Source organism: Coregonus lavaretus, assembly GCF_964263955.1.
Source record: "Coregonus lavaretus genome assembly, chromosome: 38".
Lineage (NCBI taxonomy): Eukaryota > Metazoa > Chordata > Actinopteri > Salmoniformes > Salmonidae > Coregonus > Coregonus lavaretus.
Window position 1 is genome coordinate 29,776,757 of NC_140025.1, and position 16,075 is coordinate 29,792,831.

The following is a 16,075-nucleotide window of genomic DNA, read 5'->3' on the forward strand; positions in this document are numbered from 1 at the left end:
CCACCCAAAGCTCGTGTTCTGTCTTCGCTCATGTTCCCAGCATGCCTGTAAAATCAATTTTGCAGGATGAGACACCCCATGTAGCTGGATGGAGTTGTAGCAAAGAGTGCGGTTGTAGGTTGGTGCTCGGGCACATCATTCTGTAAACTTAAGCAAATCTTGCAGTGTTTTTTGATACTTCTCTCCAGTCTCAATTTATTATTAATATAGATTATAGGGAATACAAGACACAATGTTTTATGTGTCTGTGAGTGGCAAACTTTCAGCTCAGATGATAAGGCTAGGTCCTATTGCTTCACAAAGGGGCCTGTTTGTTTATCATATAATTAGAGCTTGTAACAGTTAGAATATTTACATTTTTCCATGGCAGTAGTGTGAGTGAATACTGTAAATCATTGACCAATTTGAATAAATTCATTTAAACTTGATGTATGAAAAATGCAACATTTAGGCAAAACACTGACATTCTTCCAACGTAACGTACCATTAATTAACCATCCGAGAGCCTAAATAGTACCTTATTCAATAGGGGTGCCATTGCCTGTATATTAGTCCAAAATATTGTACACATAATTACAGTCACTTTGATATACTCCTTACATATGTGTGTGTGCATTTGAGAAAAAACATAACAGTATTGACGATGAGGGCTCTTGTTCAAGTAGCACTACTATTTTATATCACTCCGCCTCCTTGAACAGGGAATATAATGGCTGACACTGGGCTGATAAGCGTACGTTGACTGAGTGGATTCATCATCAACACCGAAACGACTTATTTGTGTTTATTGAGACACAGCCTTCTCCTGGCTGTTAGAATGAGCCGTTGACCATAAAGTGTTACGAGAATTTCTCAAAAACTCACTGAGGTAATTCATTTCTTTACACTACTTTTATTAGCCAAGCCAGGGCAAGTGGCTAGTTCACCACCAGCTAGCTAGCGTAGCATCATCACGTAAGCTACCTCCTTACCCCAAACAAAACTAGGTTGGTGCTGTATTTTCGAGTAGGCATTAGCTATTGTATTTAACCAGCTACGTGTACACATTTTGAAACTGTTATAGCCAACAAGAACTAACTAGGTAACTAGCTATCTAGGCATGCAATCTTGTCAGGCCGTGAAATCTTGTTTGTTTTTAGTTGGCCAGCTAGCTAGGTAACGTGAGCTACTAGCTACGTTAGCAAGTTGACGTTACCTAGCTAACTGTAATTCCTACTACTGACAATACTTTCCCCTCCGAATTTAACACCAGCTTTTGTTTTGAACATCAATTGTTCAAACTTTCCAAGGGCAGTGTATGCAACCATTAACGTTAGTTAGCCTTCAATGTATTTTCCATTGTCGGAATTTCACCTCCAGTTTTCGCGGGGAGGGGGGGGGGTCAAGCGTTACCATGGCGTGCAATTTCATGTTGCCAAACAGTGACAAAGGTAAACTAGTTTAGATTTGCATAGCTACATTGGTATCCCAAATGATGAATAAACCGCATCGATAGGCTATTTGAGTGTATATCGATGAAGGTTTTTGTCACCATACTTCGTTAAGTTAGAACTTCTTAGAAGGGGGGGGGGGTAGTTGTTAGTTGTTGCTACTGACAGTTGGCTCCCGCGAACTCGCTGAAGTGGAGGGAATTCTAGCGGTCTACAAGGCTAGAAGTGCCTTTTGTTGGGAAGTTAGCTAGTTACGTAGTCAGCAAGACATCCTTACTCAATCCGCGACCTCCCCAAAAGCAAACCAACACATTTAATAGTGGGTGACTGAATACACCGCACAGGTACGTAATCGATAGGTAAAGTAACGTTATTGATATCGGTAATGTTTATTATTATTATTATTAGCTATGTCATACAATGGTTTGTAGCTAGCTATGGTGTTTTGGATTATTAACGTTATGCCTCACGTTATGGTTTAGTTTGCTGTAATACTTGTCATACTAAGGGTAAGGTCTGTGAATGTTGTTGCTTAGTTGCAGGAACATTCCTCCAAACAAGCCACCGTTTCTGACTGGAGGATGTTTCTGAAAGCAACAAACACCTCTAGAATCATGCACTCTGTTAGTGTCATAACTGTGAAGCTACTTCGGAAACACACCTTGTTTGTTTTGACGTGTGTGTGTCTGGGTTTCCATTAGGAAAATGTGGCGCCATACAACGTGACATTAAATTGTTTAATTTGCTGCCAATTTGAGAAAAGTACCTGACCCATAATGTTATGCATTGTGTGCATAACCCATTAGGACGTCCACCCACGGTGCTCAGAATGTCAGAAATTACATTTAGATTATGGTATTCATCTTAACAGAACACCCAACTCCTGTAATGAAGGAGACACTAAAACGTTATTTTCAAACATTTGCCTAAATGCAATTCGTGGGCAAACAACACCATTCCAAACAGCACACCTGATGCCAGCGTTAGAAACTTAGGTTGATAATATGACTGGGATTGTGCCTTTTGGCTTCTGGACAATGAAAGAAAGGTGATATGAATACCAACAGGAGAGATGCTGGTTTCAATGGCATATGGGGAAGTCTTTATAAAATAATTGCCTCCATGTTTCTATGGTCAGATTTTTCCTAGGCTGCTTTGAAGCAAGGTAAGACATGCTTCATAATATGAAGTAAAACATTCAGGTTTCAAACAATTAATTCGATTTTCAAAATGCATACTGCCTCCAGTTCACATTGCAAAGTGGTGGGTGATGCGCTGATAGCATGCCTACCGTTGCCTTTGCACTTGAATGGGAGGCGCGTCACAATTGCCAGTTGATAATAAAAATAGTAGTTATTTTTAATCGTGGCCATCAAAACTGTTTTTAACAGGTGACTGCATTCAGAATTGTTGCCCAATGACTGGTCTTATAAAAGTACATGTTTTACTCCAGCAGCAACGAGCTGAGGAGCTGCGGCTGCAGCAGTTCTAGCACTGTCTGACAAGCGATATTCAGCTCAAAATAGGCTCTGTATGCTGTGCGCGGGTAAGAAATGATACATTACGACCAATGTTCCCTCTAATTATTTCCGGCACTGAGAAAATTTCACGTCTGCTGAGCGCAAGCTTGAAAGTTGTGAAAATTCTGTGCAACTTCCAGCGCGCGTTTACTCTGAACACTGAGGCTGTTCCCGCTTTAAGTTAGTTTAAACAGTGGCCATGTATGTAGACTACTGTGGCTATTTGATCATAATGTAGGCCTACCAGAGTGGCCTACCATCAAAAACAATGAAGAAAATGCATCCCATAACATCTTAACATGGATATATCTGTTCTATCATTCAGCCTACAGTAGCAGCCAATGTGTGGTGTTAAATGTAGGTTTACATTCCATGAGACTTTTGAAAAAAAAAACATACAGGGCTTGACAATAACCTGCGTTGATTCAATCACAATTGCCACAGTGAAGGGAAACGTTAATAATGTTAACAAGGAAAACTCTAGAACAGTGGTCACCAACCTTTTCTGAGTTAAGATCACTTTCTGAGTCAAAATGCAAACTGAGATCTACCTCTCAGATTTCTTTTTAATAATATAATAATATATAATAATAATATATATATAATACATGCCTTAAAAAACGTAAGTCTATGCAACATTAACCAATTAAAAACAGTACTGTAGCAATGAAGTTTGTGCAGTAAGCTATAGGCCCAATACATTATCACTGCATATTAGCTTTGCTTGAATTGCCCTGCCAATGCATTGTTGTCCGGGCCATTTAAAATATATATACAGCTCTGGAAAAAATTAAGAGACCACTGCACATTTCTCTTAAATCAGCATCTCTACATGTATGATTTCCATTCCAGTGTCTGTTGAATTCCAACACAGGCACACAACATTCTACTGAATTAGGTGATCACCTGAACCAAATCTTATTTAACGAGGAAAAGTATAAAACCACTGCTGTGGTCATCACTATCCTCTTGCAATAGGACCAGCTGGATGGCAAAAATAGTTCTAATAGTATCTCAAAAGTAATATTAATCAAAAAATAACTATTGACCATGCCAAAAGAGTTGAAAAGGAAAGTTTTGAGTGAGGAAAAGAAGGTTTCAATTCTGGCTTTACTGGCAGAGGGATACCGTGAGCGTCAGGTTGCTTCCATCCTTAAAATTTCAAAGATGGCGGTTCATAAGAACAAGGTCAAGCAGCAGACATTTGGGTACAACAAAGCTCCAGACCGGCAGAGGGCGAAAATGACTCTCTACTGACCGGGATGACCGCCAACTCATTCGAATGTCACTCAACAACCGTAGGATGACATCAAGTGACGTACAAAAAGAATGGCAAACGGCAGCTGGGGTGAAGTGCACGGCGAGGACGGTTCGAAACAGGCTCCTAGGGGAAGGGCTGAAGTCGTGTAAAGCTAGAAAAAAGCCCTTCATCAATGAGAAGCAAAGAAGAGCCAGGCTGAGGTTTGCAAAAGACCAGAAGGATTGGACCATAGAGGACTGGAGTATGGTCATCTTCTCTGATGAGTCCAATTTTCAGCTTTGCACAACACCTGGTCGTCTAATGGTTAGACAGAGACCTGGAGAGGCCTACAAGCCACAGTGTCTCGCACCAACTGTGAAATTTGGTGGAGGATCGGTGATGATCTGGGGGTGCTTCAGCAAGGCTGGAATCGGGCAGATTTGTCTTTGTGAAGGACGCATGAATCAAGCCACGTACAAGGTTGTCCTGGAAGAAAACGTGCTTCCTTTTGCTCTGACATTGTTCCCCAACTCTGAGGATTGGTTTTTCCAGCAGGACAATGCGCCAATGCCACACAGCCAGGTCAATGAAGGTGTGGATGGAGGACCACCAGATCAAGACCCTGTCATGGCCAGCCCAATCTCCAGACCTGAACCCCATTGAAAACTTCTGGAATGTGATCAAGAGGAAGATGGATGGTCACAAGCCATCAAACAATGCCGAGCTGCTTGAATTATTGCGCCAGGAGTGGCATAAAGTCACCCAACATCAATGTGAAAGACTGGTGGAGAGCATCCAAGACTCATGAAAGCTGTGATTGGAAATCAGGGTTATTCCACCAAATGTTGATTTCTGAACTCTTCCTAAGTTAAAACATTAGTGTTGTTTAAAAATGAACATGAACTTATTTTCTTTGCATTATTCGAGGTCTGACAACACTGTTATTTTGACCAGTTGTCATTTTCTGCAAATAAATGCTCTAAATGACTATTTTTATTTGGAATTTGGGAGAAATGTTGTCAGTAGTTTATAGAATAATACAAAAATGTTATTTTTACCCAAACACATACCTATAAATAGTAAAACCAGAGAAACTGATAATTTTGCAGTGGTCTCTTACTTTTTTCCAGAGCTGTATATATATTTCAACATTTGAGGTAGGCTATATGATCGCACCAGTAATATATCCGTTATTGTATTACTTGTGAGGCACAGCTGAGTGAGCATACATTTTAAATAATTAGCTTTTTATTTTACTGGGCTGATGGTGCCTGCATCTGATGGTCAGTCTCAGCGGAGGTAGAGAGCAGCAGACTGAGGGTCCGCCTCTAAACGTCCCTCCACTCTCCCTGAGACTGACCAAAAAGGGACACCGTCTTCCAGCTGATGGCGAAACTCAAGTCGCACTGCATTATTTCTGCCTCATGCACAAATTCATGTTACTCCTATGGACAAAGAAAGTGAAATATTCCTCGGTATTAAAGAAGACCCAAGCCACTAATAATAACGCAAGACTATAGATACACTTTCCTACTCATTCATTACAGCTGCAGTGCTTGTTGTAGTGCTGAGTGGAAATAGGAAGAACGCACATTTTATGGCTTATAAAAGTGTTGAATACAAAGTGTTGACAGTGCTGAGTAAGAACTTAAACATGAACTCATTCATAAAAACAGCAGCTCTTTGCTGTATTCGTTGACAGTTTCTCTCTAGTCATGGTTTTGAAATCTCACAGTATCAACTTTGCTGTAGCTTTCTTTAATGCCTGCTACATTACTACAGACACGGTAATCTGAGCCATCCGATTGGCCAGCGGTAGGCCTATAGTGCACTTGGTTTGCTCTCCGAGCCCGCCGGGAAGGCAGAGATTGTACCTTCAGACACATGAAATGTTTCAAAATGTCAAAAGTTGGCCTACCCGGCGTGTAGGGCAGGTGAATCGGGTGCACCTACCACCAACATCCCGAGACGAAGAAAAAAGAAAATAGGAACACAAGGCTTTATCAATGGTTTTTTTACAGAAATGTTTGGCGATTCACTATGAATGCATTGGAGGTCGATCGTGATTGACCGGTTGGTGACCACTGCTCTAGAAAGTTGAGTGAAGTTATCTGTGAGCTGATGTTTCTGCGCAGCAGTCCCGGGGCTACTGTGCTCGCGCAGCTTAGAGGGAACATTGATGACGACTAATGAAAATACACACACCCCAATTTTAATTCTGCTAAATGTAACAAAATAACCTAATAGACCGATAAGCACGACTGTGAAATGTATTTCCATCAATTAATAAAAAGCATTATTTTGCACTGGGAGGAAAAAAAATTATCCTGGTCAATTTGGCTGGCAACAATTTTTGTTTATTGGCTTTTCATTTTTTTATCGTCCAAAAGCCGGCAATTACCGGCAAACGGAAACCCTGGTGAGTGTGTGAGTGAATGAGTTGTGTACAGTATGCCAATATGAAAGAGACATACTGTGTGTGTGTGTGTGTACGTGCACATGCTTTTGTCTCCAGTCCAAAGCCGTTCTAGAGTGTTGACTGACGATGCATGTCAACGACCCAACAGGTGCGGAGCCGAGGAGGACATGGCGACAGGGGGCACTCCCTTTGACGACTGCGCAGACGAGCAGGAGCTGCACAACTGGACCGTTACCAACGGCAGCAGCCTAGAAGACCGGCTCAACAACATGGTACAGAGACAATGGATGCGTCCCAAATGGAACCCTATTCCCTATGTAGTGCACTGCAGTACTTTTGACCAGAGAGCCCTATGGGTCCTGGTCGATAGTAGGGCACTACTGGAATAGGGTGACATTTGGGACACGACTATTGAGAATGGACACTAAAAGGCTGAATCCTAACTGGAGATTTGTGAAAGTAACTAAAATCTTTGTGATTGCGTTAGTTTTTTGTGCGTATATAGCCCCACAGTGGAGGTGTCATAATACCCATAAAACCTAGCGGTCAAACAGGGAAATGGTTCCAATCATTTTCCCACCATTCATCTACACGAAACACAGCCCTTATTTGAAGTGTTTCTAAAATGACCTATGGGGAAAAAATAAATGGTGGAAAAACAATTGGAACCATTTCCCTGTTTGACCGCTAGGTTTTATGGGTATTATGACTCATACTGTGGTACTCTATAGCTCTAGTAAGGATTCAGCCCCTTCACTGACTAGCTCTAGAGTCTGTCAATCTACCTACAATGCTGACCAAAGCGAGACATGGATTTGAAATGGTCTATTACAAGTTTATTGTAATGCGTCCCCTTTGGGGAACCATGATGTGCTTATCAAGCAAGTACAGCATTAAACAGTACATGGTAATACATAAAACACATGCAAGGACCTTCTGTCCTTTTTAAAGCTCCAGGGTGAAGTTTCCTCTAGGTAAATGTCAAGGATCAGCTTCCCTTTCCCCAATCCTAACCTTAACCATTTGTGGGGGGAAATCCAAAACTGACCCATCAGTGTTTAGTGATAACTTCACCCTACACCCCTTTTGAAAGCTTCCTGTCCCCTTTCAGGACTGGGGCATCCAGCAGAAGAAGGCCAACCGCTCGACGGAGAAGAACAGGAAGAAGTTCTCAGCCGGCGGCGTGGCGGAGAGCCGACTGACCAATGACATCTCCCCGGAGTCCACACCTGGCACGGGGCGGAGGAGGACACACACCCCTCACTCCTTCCCCCACGTCAAGTACACCACCCAGATGTCGGTGCCCGACCAGGCCGAGCTGGACCGTCTCCGGCAGAGGATCAACTTCACTGACCTGGACGAGGTGAGAGGGTTCTCCTTAGAGCTTTCTGAACTGTGCGTTTCTTCTTGGAGGATTCATCTGTGATTGTTGGGGTCTGGAGGGGGTCCTAGTTAACATTTTAAAGTCCACCAAAGATGTTGTGGAAGTGTACTGTTCATGTACAAAAATTAAGCTTTTTTTGTTGTCTTTAGTGTGAAAGTTTTCAATTATTAAATGTTCCAAAGAACCTTCTTTCCAGCTTTTTATATCGCAGAGGTTCTGCGGCATTGTTCTGTTTCATAGTACTGTAATTTAGACTAAAAGCCAGGTTATGACATCCCTCGCTCTTTTTTCCCAGAGGAGCGTCGGCAGTGACTCCCAGGGCCGCGTCACAGCAGCCAACAACCAGCGACAGCTGGCGGCGGAAAACAAAAAGCCCTTCAAATTCCTGCCGCTGCACGTCAACACCAACAAGAGTCGGGAGGCCCCCTCCGCCTCGGCCCCCGCAACCCCCTCTGTCGCCGCCACAGCCAAGAAGCAGAGCCCTGGCCTGGGTCTCAGGGACGCGTTCGCCCCCTCCCTGCCCAGCAATGACACCCCTGGGCTAGGTAGTCGGGCTGAGAGAGGGCTTCTTCCCTCTAGGGAGGATGGGAGAGGAGAGCTCAGCATCGACAGTAGCCAGGTAGGTAATGTCTAGGCACTTTGGTTTAGTGAAGGATTAGGGCTTTTCAGGGCTTGTTTTTTTTAATACTGTCTCTATGTAGTCTACGTTTTTGTTTGATCAACCACTTACTGCACAATGCAAATGATTTGAAGTTTGTAGTTGTTTCAATACTTAGTTAAAATAGAACAAACAGGACAATGCATACGATAAAGGTAGTTTAGTTGTCGGCAGATAGAAGAAAAGTGGGTACAGTAACACATTTTGGACAAATCTATATAAATAGCATACCTTGGAACAGCATTTTCACCATTCAAGTCTGTGCTTGCACTGACCTGATCGTCCTGTACTGTCTGCAAACGATCACAAGGGGTGCCGTGCTCTCGCTCCTGTAAAAAAAGAAATGGTAGAACAAGGATGGGAGACTAAGTGAGCAAGATGACGATGAAACCAGTGTGTATTTAGGGCAATTTAAAAATAAGCCACCACCGCAGGTTCCCAAGTGAGTTCTGCCCTCGTTTAGCGCAGTCTGCACTGAGCGGATTGGTATCCGCGCTCTCACACACGATTTCTCGCTCTCTGTCTCGCTCTCTCTATCATTTACACACAGACATGCACGCACACATGCTCTCTCTCTGTTGTCACACTATCTCTCACACACCCTCACACTCTGGTGTCCCGGTCAGGTGGTGAGCAAGCTGGTTCAGATCCGGGAGTACATCGGCAAGGCCAGCTCCATGAGGGATGATCTGGTGGAGAAGAACGACATCCCGGCCAACGTGGAGCGCCTCACCCACCTCATCGCCCACCTCAAGGAGCAGGAGAGGTCCTACCTCCGCTTCCTGCAGAAGATGCTGGTCAGTACAGTACCGCCGGCTTATCACGGCTTTCTCACTGTCTCTCTTTGGCTTTGTGTCTCTGTTTTTCTAATTTCTCCTTCCTCTCTCTTTGGCTTGATCTGTCTGTCTTTTTATATATTTTTCTCTTTCTTTTGGTCTATCTCTCTTTCCATCCTTCTGTCATTTAAGGATGAGAGGGGCTGCTTTCGAGATACATTTTTAGTTTGAATTCACTCTGTGTCTGGTATTGATTAGTAAAAAATAAGCTTGGGCTTTTGCCTGTTAAAGAATGCCTGCTGTCCACTGCTTCTTTCTCACATTGATGTTGATAGTTCAAGGTGTTGTGTTTGGGAACTCTTCACTGCACCCTGGTCATGTATTTTTTATGCCAAGGCGTCTGAAACACGCCGACAGACACAGTCGTGTATCTTGTTCCATTTGGCAGATAAATCTAGGACATGACACACATTGCTTCTGAACTGCTGGATGGCACGTGTTATTTGATCTTGCTGTCAGCGCATCTTGCTGTCAATATTAAATACGATACCCCCTCTGGCATATGTGCGAGTACTTATGACCAGTCCTAACTTTTTCACTCCAACCACTGTTCAAGTATTACATTGAAAAGCGAGGGGGAAGGAAACGGATGAGAAGACCTGGGTTCCCATAGCCACTACACCCTCAGTGTCCATAGCACCATAGTTAGGGCCAAGGAGGGAGACTGCTTGCAGTCTGTGCCTACTATTTTACTGACGCCCCGTCTTCTGTAGGCGAGGGAGGACGAGGAGGACGAGGCGGGAACACTGGACTCTGCCGTGGGTTTAGGCTCATTGCCAGAGAGCACCTCCCTCAACATCGAGGTGCGCTCCTCAGACGCCTCCAACGCCACCGTGAGTAGCCCTTCCTCTAGTTCTGACAACCCCTCCTGCTTCTGCTATTTGGATTGGTCACAAACGAGATCATCTAATACGCTGCATAGGGATATGCTTTACCATCTCTACTAGATAGTAAGACACTGCTTCTAGAAGTAGCGCCACCCAAGCAGACCGAGGCTAATCTTATTGCCGTCATCCCTCGCTCTTCCTCTCTCCCTCCATCCCTCCCTCCACCTCCCATTGCCGGTGTAACACCAGGAAATCTTCGCTGTTAGCGTCTGACCCAGTTCTGCTTGTGCTGGCGTTTTTCTTATGTGTGTGTCTAAAACAGGGCCGCGTTGCAGGCCGCAGTGACCAGAAGGAGGAGCTGGAGAACTTGAGGAAGCAGCACGAGCTCCTGAAGAAGATGCTGGAGCAGCAGGAGCAGCTCAGGGCTCTACAGGGCCGCCAGGCAGCACTACTGACCCTGCAGCACAGCTCCCAGCACGCCTCCCACACCGTGGCTGACACCGGTGAGACACGGACCACATAGAGAGAGCACACACACTCGCATAGTGTAAACACACACACACACAGCGCACATGCAGAGCAGGTACCTACACACACGTAACCTTTTTTCATTTGGTGTGTGTGTTGTTCCAGTGCCAACGGAGACCACAGGCAGTGTGTCAGGGCTGAGCATCACCTCAGAGCTGAACGATGAGCTGAACGACCTCATTCAGCGCTTCCACAACCAGCTGCACGACTCCCAGGTACCAGCAACATACAGTACTGGGTCGTATTAATTAGGGCACACCATAGCCAAAAGTATTAGCATTTTCTCCTGTCTGGTGCCTAATGAATACAACCCTGGCAAACATAAGGTAGCACTTTACAGCACGGGCTAAAGTTGCAATAACATGGTATTGTTACCCCTCTATTACATACGTGGTGTATAACCCTATAACAAGAATCATTCCATTTAAATGAAGAGATAACTGGGCAAAATGAAGTCTCCATGTTAAGTAAATAGAACTTGTTACCATGTTATTACCACTTTATCCCTTGTGATAATGTGAAGTGCTACCCATCAAAGTAATAAATGATGAGTTGAATGTTTGTGTTTATGCACCTACTAACATCCTGTGTGCCTTTCCTTCCTCAGACCAAGGCAGTAGTCCCAGACAACCGCAGACAAGCCGCGAGCCTCTCCCTCTCTCGGGAAGTCTGCCGCTCCCGCTCCTCCCAGCCTTCCCCTCCTCCCCGCTCTGTCTCCTCCTCCTTCCTCCATCCCACCCCGCTCACCTCCCTGACCTCCATCACCCCCACGTCGGCCTCGGCGGCGAGCGCCAAGCTGACCAAGCTGCAGGAGCTGCAGGACAAGAAGCAGACCATGGACAAGATCCTGCAGGAGTTGCACTCGCTCCGTGACCAGACCCTCAACAACAACTCCTGTAAGTTATGGTTCGTCTCTGTAACTGACTAGGAGTAGGATAACACCGTCAGGGATGGAGGCCCGGAGGGGTCAGTGATATTTTTAGATTTTTCAGAGATTATTGCTTATTTGAACACCTGCAAAGCTGTTTCCTGCAATATAGAGCATTCAATGATAACAAACTTTTTAGATGTGTTTTTTATTGTGTTTACATAGTGGCGCAGCTCCCATCTTACATTCTTTGGGGAGAAACGTGTTTTATATGATAGAAGCTTGTAAGTTTGCAGCTGTGCATGTGTGAGTGACGCGTGTATGTTGTTCCCTCAGGTCGCGGCGCAGTTGTGTCTGTGTCCTCTCAGCGTAGCCTGGCTCTGGGCGCGGGCCCCTCCTCAGACCGCCCCTCTGCCCTGTACCGGGAGCCCAACGGGGCCTCAGCCATGAGACGGGACCCCTCCACCTACATCCCCTCCACACACCCCCAGCATGAGGACGCCCCAGCAGACAAACTCCGGTACTAAACTCCCAACTATTATTAAGATCAGTGCACATCACACCACGGTTGTATTCATAAGGCACCAAATGGAAGAAAACTGACTGAAACGCAGAGGAACTACCTGGACTTGCCCAAATCAAATTTTATTGGTCGCATACACATATTTAGCAATGTTATTGCGGGTGTAGCGAAATGCTTGTGTTCAACAGTGCAGTAGTATCTAACAATTCACACAATAATAATGGAATTAAGAAATGTATATAAATATTAGGACGAGCAATGTCTGAGTCCGGAGTATATGTATGTGATGGGATGTATAGACATTATGGACAGTATGTGGATAGAATATTTAGTATATCTGTAGGATTGAATAGTATTTATACAGCAATAGTTGAATAGGATGGCATTGACTAGAATACAGTATATACATATGAAATGAGTAAAACAGTATGTAAACATGATTCAAGTGACCAGTGTTCCATGTCTATTGGGACTACCTGGACTTCTGCCCTAATGAATACAACCCAGTGGTGCCCTAATGAATACAACCCAGTGGTGCCCTAATGAATACAACCCAGTGGTGCCCTAATGAATACAACCCAGTGGTGCCCTAATGAATACAACCCAGTGGTGCCCTAATGAATACAACCCAGTGGTGCCCTAATGAATACAACCCAGTGGTGCCCTAATGAATACAACCCAGTGGTGCCCTAATGAATACAACCCAGTGGCGATGAAGCAAAGGAGACTAGTAGAGGGAACCAGCTCAGACTATTAGCATGCACCCTTTCTATCACTCTGATACCGGCAGCTGAAGATCCATACTGTACTGTTCCTTCAGACAAACTCTATCATCCATCACTCTTATCCCTCTTATTCATTCATCAGTCTGAGCAACAATGGATCCAATTAGTCAAGTGTCTCTCCTTCATTGAATCAGTTGTCCATGTATCAACCATAGTCTCTTTCCCCATTCCATTTCTCCCCATTCATTCCCCCACACTGTTTCTGAAATGTGACTCAAAGGGAATAGACTGCTTGCAGCTCACCTGAGGTGCTGTAAATTCTTGGGGGTGGGGGGTTGTGAAGAGTGCACACTTTGGGCAGAAGGCCAATCCAATGCTTTTAAGTCTTTGGACATTTTAAAACGGAATCAGGCCTAAGTCTCTCTCTCCCCCCCACCACCACAGGAAGCTGAAGGAGGTGCACAAGCGTTTGAACGAGCTGCGTGAGCTGGTGCAGTACTACGAGCAGACATCGGACATGATGGTGGACACGGTCAACGAGAACGTGAAGGAGGAAGAGGAAGAGGAGGAGGAGGAGACTGAGGAGGACGGCTCCATGCTGGAGACCATGTTCGACTCGGAGCAGGAGAACCGCCGGCCTCCCATCACCAACATCAGGTACTTGAGGGACACGGACAGATTAGGGTGACGTCGTTATTATTCCGCATTAGAGCTGTTTATAAGTGGGCCTTGTCCAATTCTGATACTAAGCATCACAGACCTAGGATTCGAACTGGCAACCACTGACAGTAACTGTTAGTTTCAAACCAAGCATATAATCTGTTCCCTTCATGTGCCCCACATTACCAGGTCTTTATTGTAAAATATAGCTTGTTCTCAATGACTTGCCTGGCTAAGAAATATTATAAAGGTTTAGATAATTACAATTCCCAAGGGCAAATCACGCCGGAGAGTGAAATTGAGACTTGACCCTCTTCTCCATCTCTCTTTCCCCTGGTCAGAAACCCACAGCGTTCTGGGAACTGGACAGAAATGAACAGTCTGACCAACGCCCGAGGAGGAGGCAGCGCCAACAACCGCGCTGACGGGAGACTCAACACCGAGTGTGAGATCAACAACCGCTCTGCAGCAACAAACCTCCGCAGCCTCAACATCCCCTCAGCCATAGGTAGCACGACACACATACGCACATTACATGCTGTACACCCCCATGCTGTTCACACACACAACCCACTCATCTCACTAACCCTCATGGTCTCTGCCTCCAACAGAGTGCCAGTACAACCGCCCCTACAACCAGGTCAAGGACGACGATGATGAAGAAGACGATGCCCTGGAGGATGAAGAGGGGGCGCAGGGGGCCGGGGGCCGGGACAGCGAGGGCTCGGGGTCGAGCAGGAGGAGCAGCCTGGGGAACGAGGACGCAGACTTCGCCCACAAAGTCCACCGGCTGCAGACGGCCAAGCAGAAACTACGGCAGCTCCAGGAGCTGGTGGCCATGGTGCAGGTGAGAGGACTGACTAGAAACAGAGAAACATAGCATATGAAAGATATAGAATAGAGTCTGAAATAAATTGTAGGCAACAAAGTGCAAGTCTGTTGTCTGAAGAAGGCACTGTGCCCTGACACATTGGTGTTATACCCATTAAATCATTGGGAGTAAACAGTGCTGTGAGGAATTTTGGCCCACTTTTGCATGCGGAACTGCTTTAACTCAGAGATATTTGTGGGTTTGCAAGCATGAACTGCTCGTTTCAAGTCCTGCCACAACATTTCAATTGGGATTAGGTCTGGACTTTTGCTAGGCCATTCCAAAACGTCAAATGTGTTGCTTTTTAGCCATTCATGTAGATTTGATTGTATTTTGGATCATTGTTTTGCTTCCTGACCGAGCTGCGCTTCAGCTCACAGACCAATGGCCTGACAATTCTCTGATACAGAGCAGAATTCATGGTTCCTTCTATTAAGGCAAATCGTCCAGGTCCTGAGGCAGCAAAGCATCCCCAAACCATCACACTACCACCACCATGCTTGACCGTTGGTATGAGGTTCTTACTGTGGAATGCAGTGTTTGGTTTTCGCCAGACATAATTGGACCCATCTCGTCCAAAAGGTTGACTCAAGTTTGCCAAAAAGCACCTGGATGATCATCAAGACTCTTGGAAGAATGTTCTATGGACAGATGAGTCAAAATTATAACTTTTTGGATGACATGGGTCCCATTTATGTCTGGCGAAAACCAAACACTGCATTCCACAGTAAGAACCTTATATCAACAGTCGAGTGTGTTGGTATTGTGATGGTTTGGGGATGCTTTGCTGCCTCAGGACCTGGACGACTTGCCTTAATAGAAGGAACCATGAATTCTGCTCTGTATCAGAGAATTCTACAGGAGAATGTCAGACTATCTGTCTATGAACTGAAGCGCAGATCGGTCATGCAGCAAGACTGATCCAAAATAAACAATCAAGTCTACATGAAAATGGGTAAAAAGTTAAACATTTGAAGTTTTGGAATGGCCTAGTCAAAGTACAAACATAATCCCAATTCAGTTGTTGTAGGACTTGAAACCAGCAGTTCATGCTTGAAAACCCACAAATGTAGCTGAGTTAAAGCAGTTCTGCATGGAAGAGTGGGCCAAAATTCCTCCACAGCGACGTGAGAGACTGATCAATAACTACAGGAAGTATTTGGTTGGAGTCATTGCAGCAGAAGGCGGCGCAACCAGTCACTGAGTGCAAGGGGGGCAATTACTCTTTTTTTTCCCACACAGGAGCATTGGGTGTTGCATAACTTTCTTTATGAAATAAGTATGTAATTGTTGTTATTTGTTCACTCCGGTTCCCTTTATCTAATATTAGGTTTTGGTTGAAGATCTGATATAATTCAGTATAAAAAATATGCAAAAGCAAAGACGATTTAGAAAGGAGGCAAGTACTTTCTCACAGCATTGTATATAGAGCGTGCAAGTAGAAACATATCAACACACGTATAAGCAAATAATACAAAATAGAACACATGGTATAGAATGTAAAATGACCATGGTGCAGCTGAGAGGTCTAGACAGTTCAGAGTGGAAGAGGATCCTTTACAGTCCAAGAAAGTAAAGAGCTGGAA

The 16,075-nt window shown here is 44.8% G+C and overlaps 1 protein-coding gene across 5 annotated transcripts in view; it reads left to right on the forward strand.

Annotated features, from left to right (window-relative positions):
• The first annotated feature begins 765 nt into the window (after positions 1-765).
• Positions 766-16,075, forward strand: part of LOC311112056 (pericentriolar material 1 protein-like) — a 36,520-nt gene continuing 21,210 nt past the window's right edge. For all 5 annotated transcript variants that reach the window (XM_084155034.1, XM_084155036.1, XM_084155038.1 and 2 more), the window contains exons 1-13: positions 766-868; positions 6,758-6,881; positions 7,721-7,972; positions 8,289-8,612; positions 9,278-9,448; positions 10,201-10,320; positions 10,637-10,817; positions 10,948-11,057; positions 11,450-11,738; positions 12,047-12,230; positions 13,403-13,615; positions 13,960-14,126; positions 14,230-14,465. In XM_084155034.1, coding sequence (XP_084011160.1) covers positions 6,777-6,881; positions 7,721-7,972; positions 8,289-8,612; positions 9,278-9,448; positions 10,201-10,320; positions 10,637-10,817; positions 10,948-11,057; positions 11,450-11,738; positions 12,047-12,230; positions 13,403-13,615; positions 13,960-14,126; positions 14,230-14,465 — 2,352 coding nt within the window. In that variant the 5' untranslated portion in view covers positions 766-868; positions 6,758-6,776. The remainder of the gene's footprint in view (positions 869-6,757; positions 6,882-7,720; positions 7,973-8,288; positions 8,613-9,277; positions 9,449-10,200; positions 10,321-10,636; positions 10,818-10,947; positions 11,058-11,449; positions 11,739-12,046; positions 12,231-13,402; positions 13,616-13,959; positions 14,127-14,229; positions 14,466-16,075) is intronic.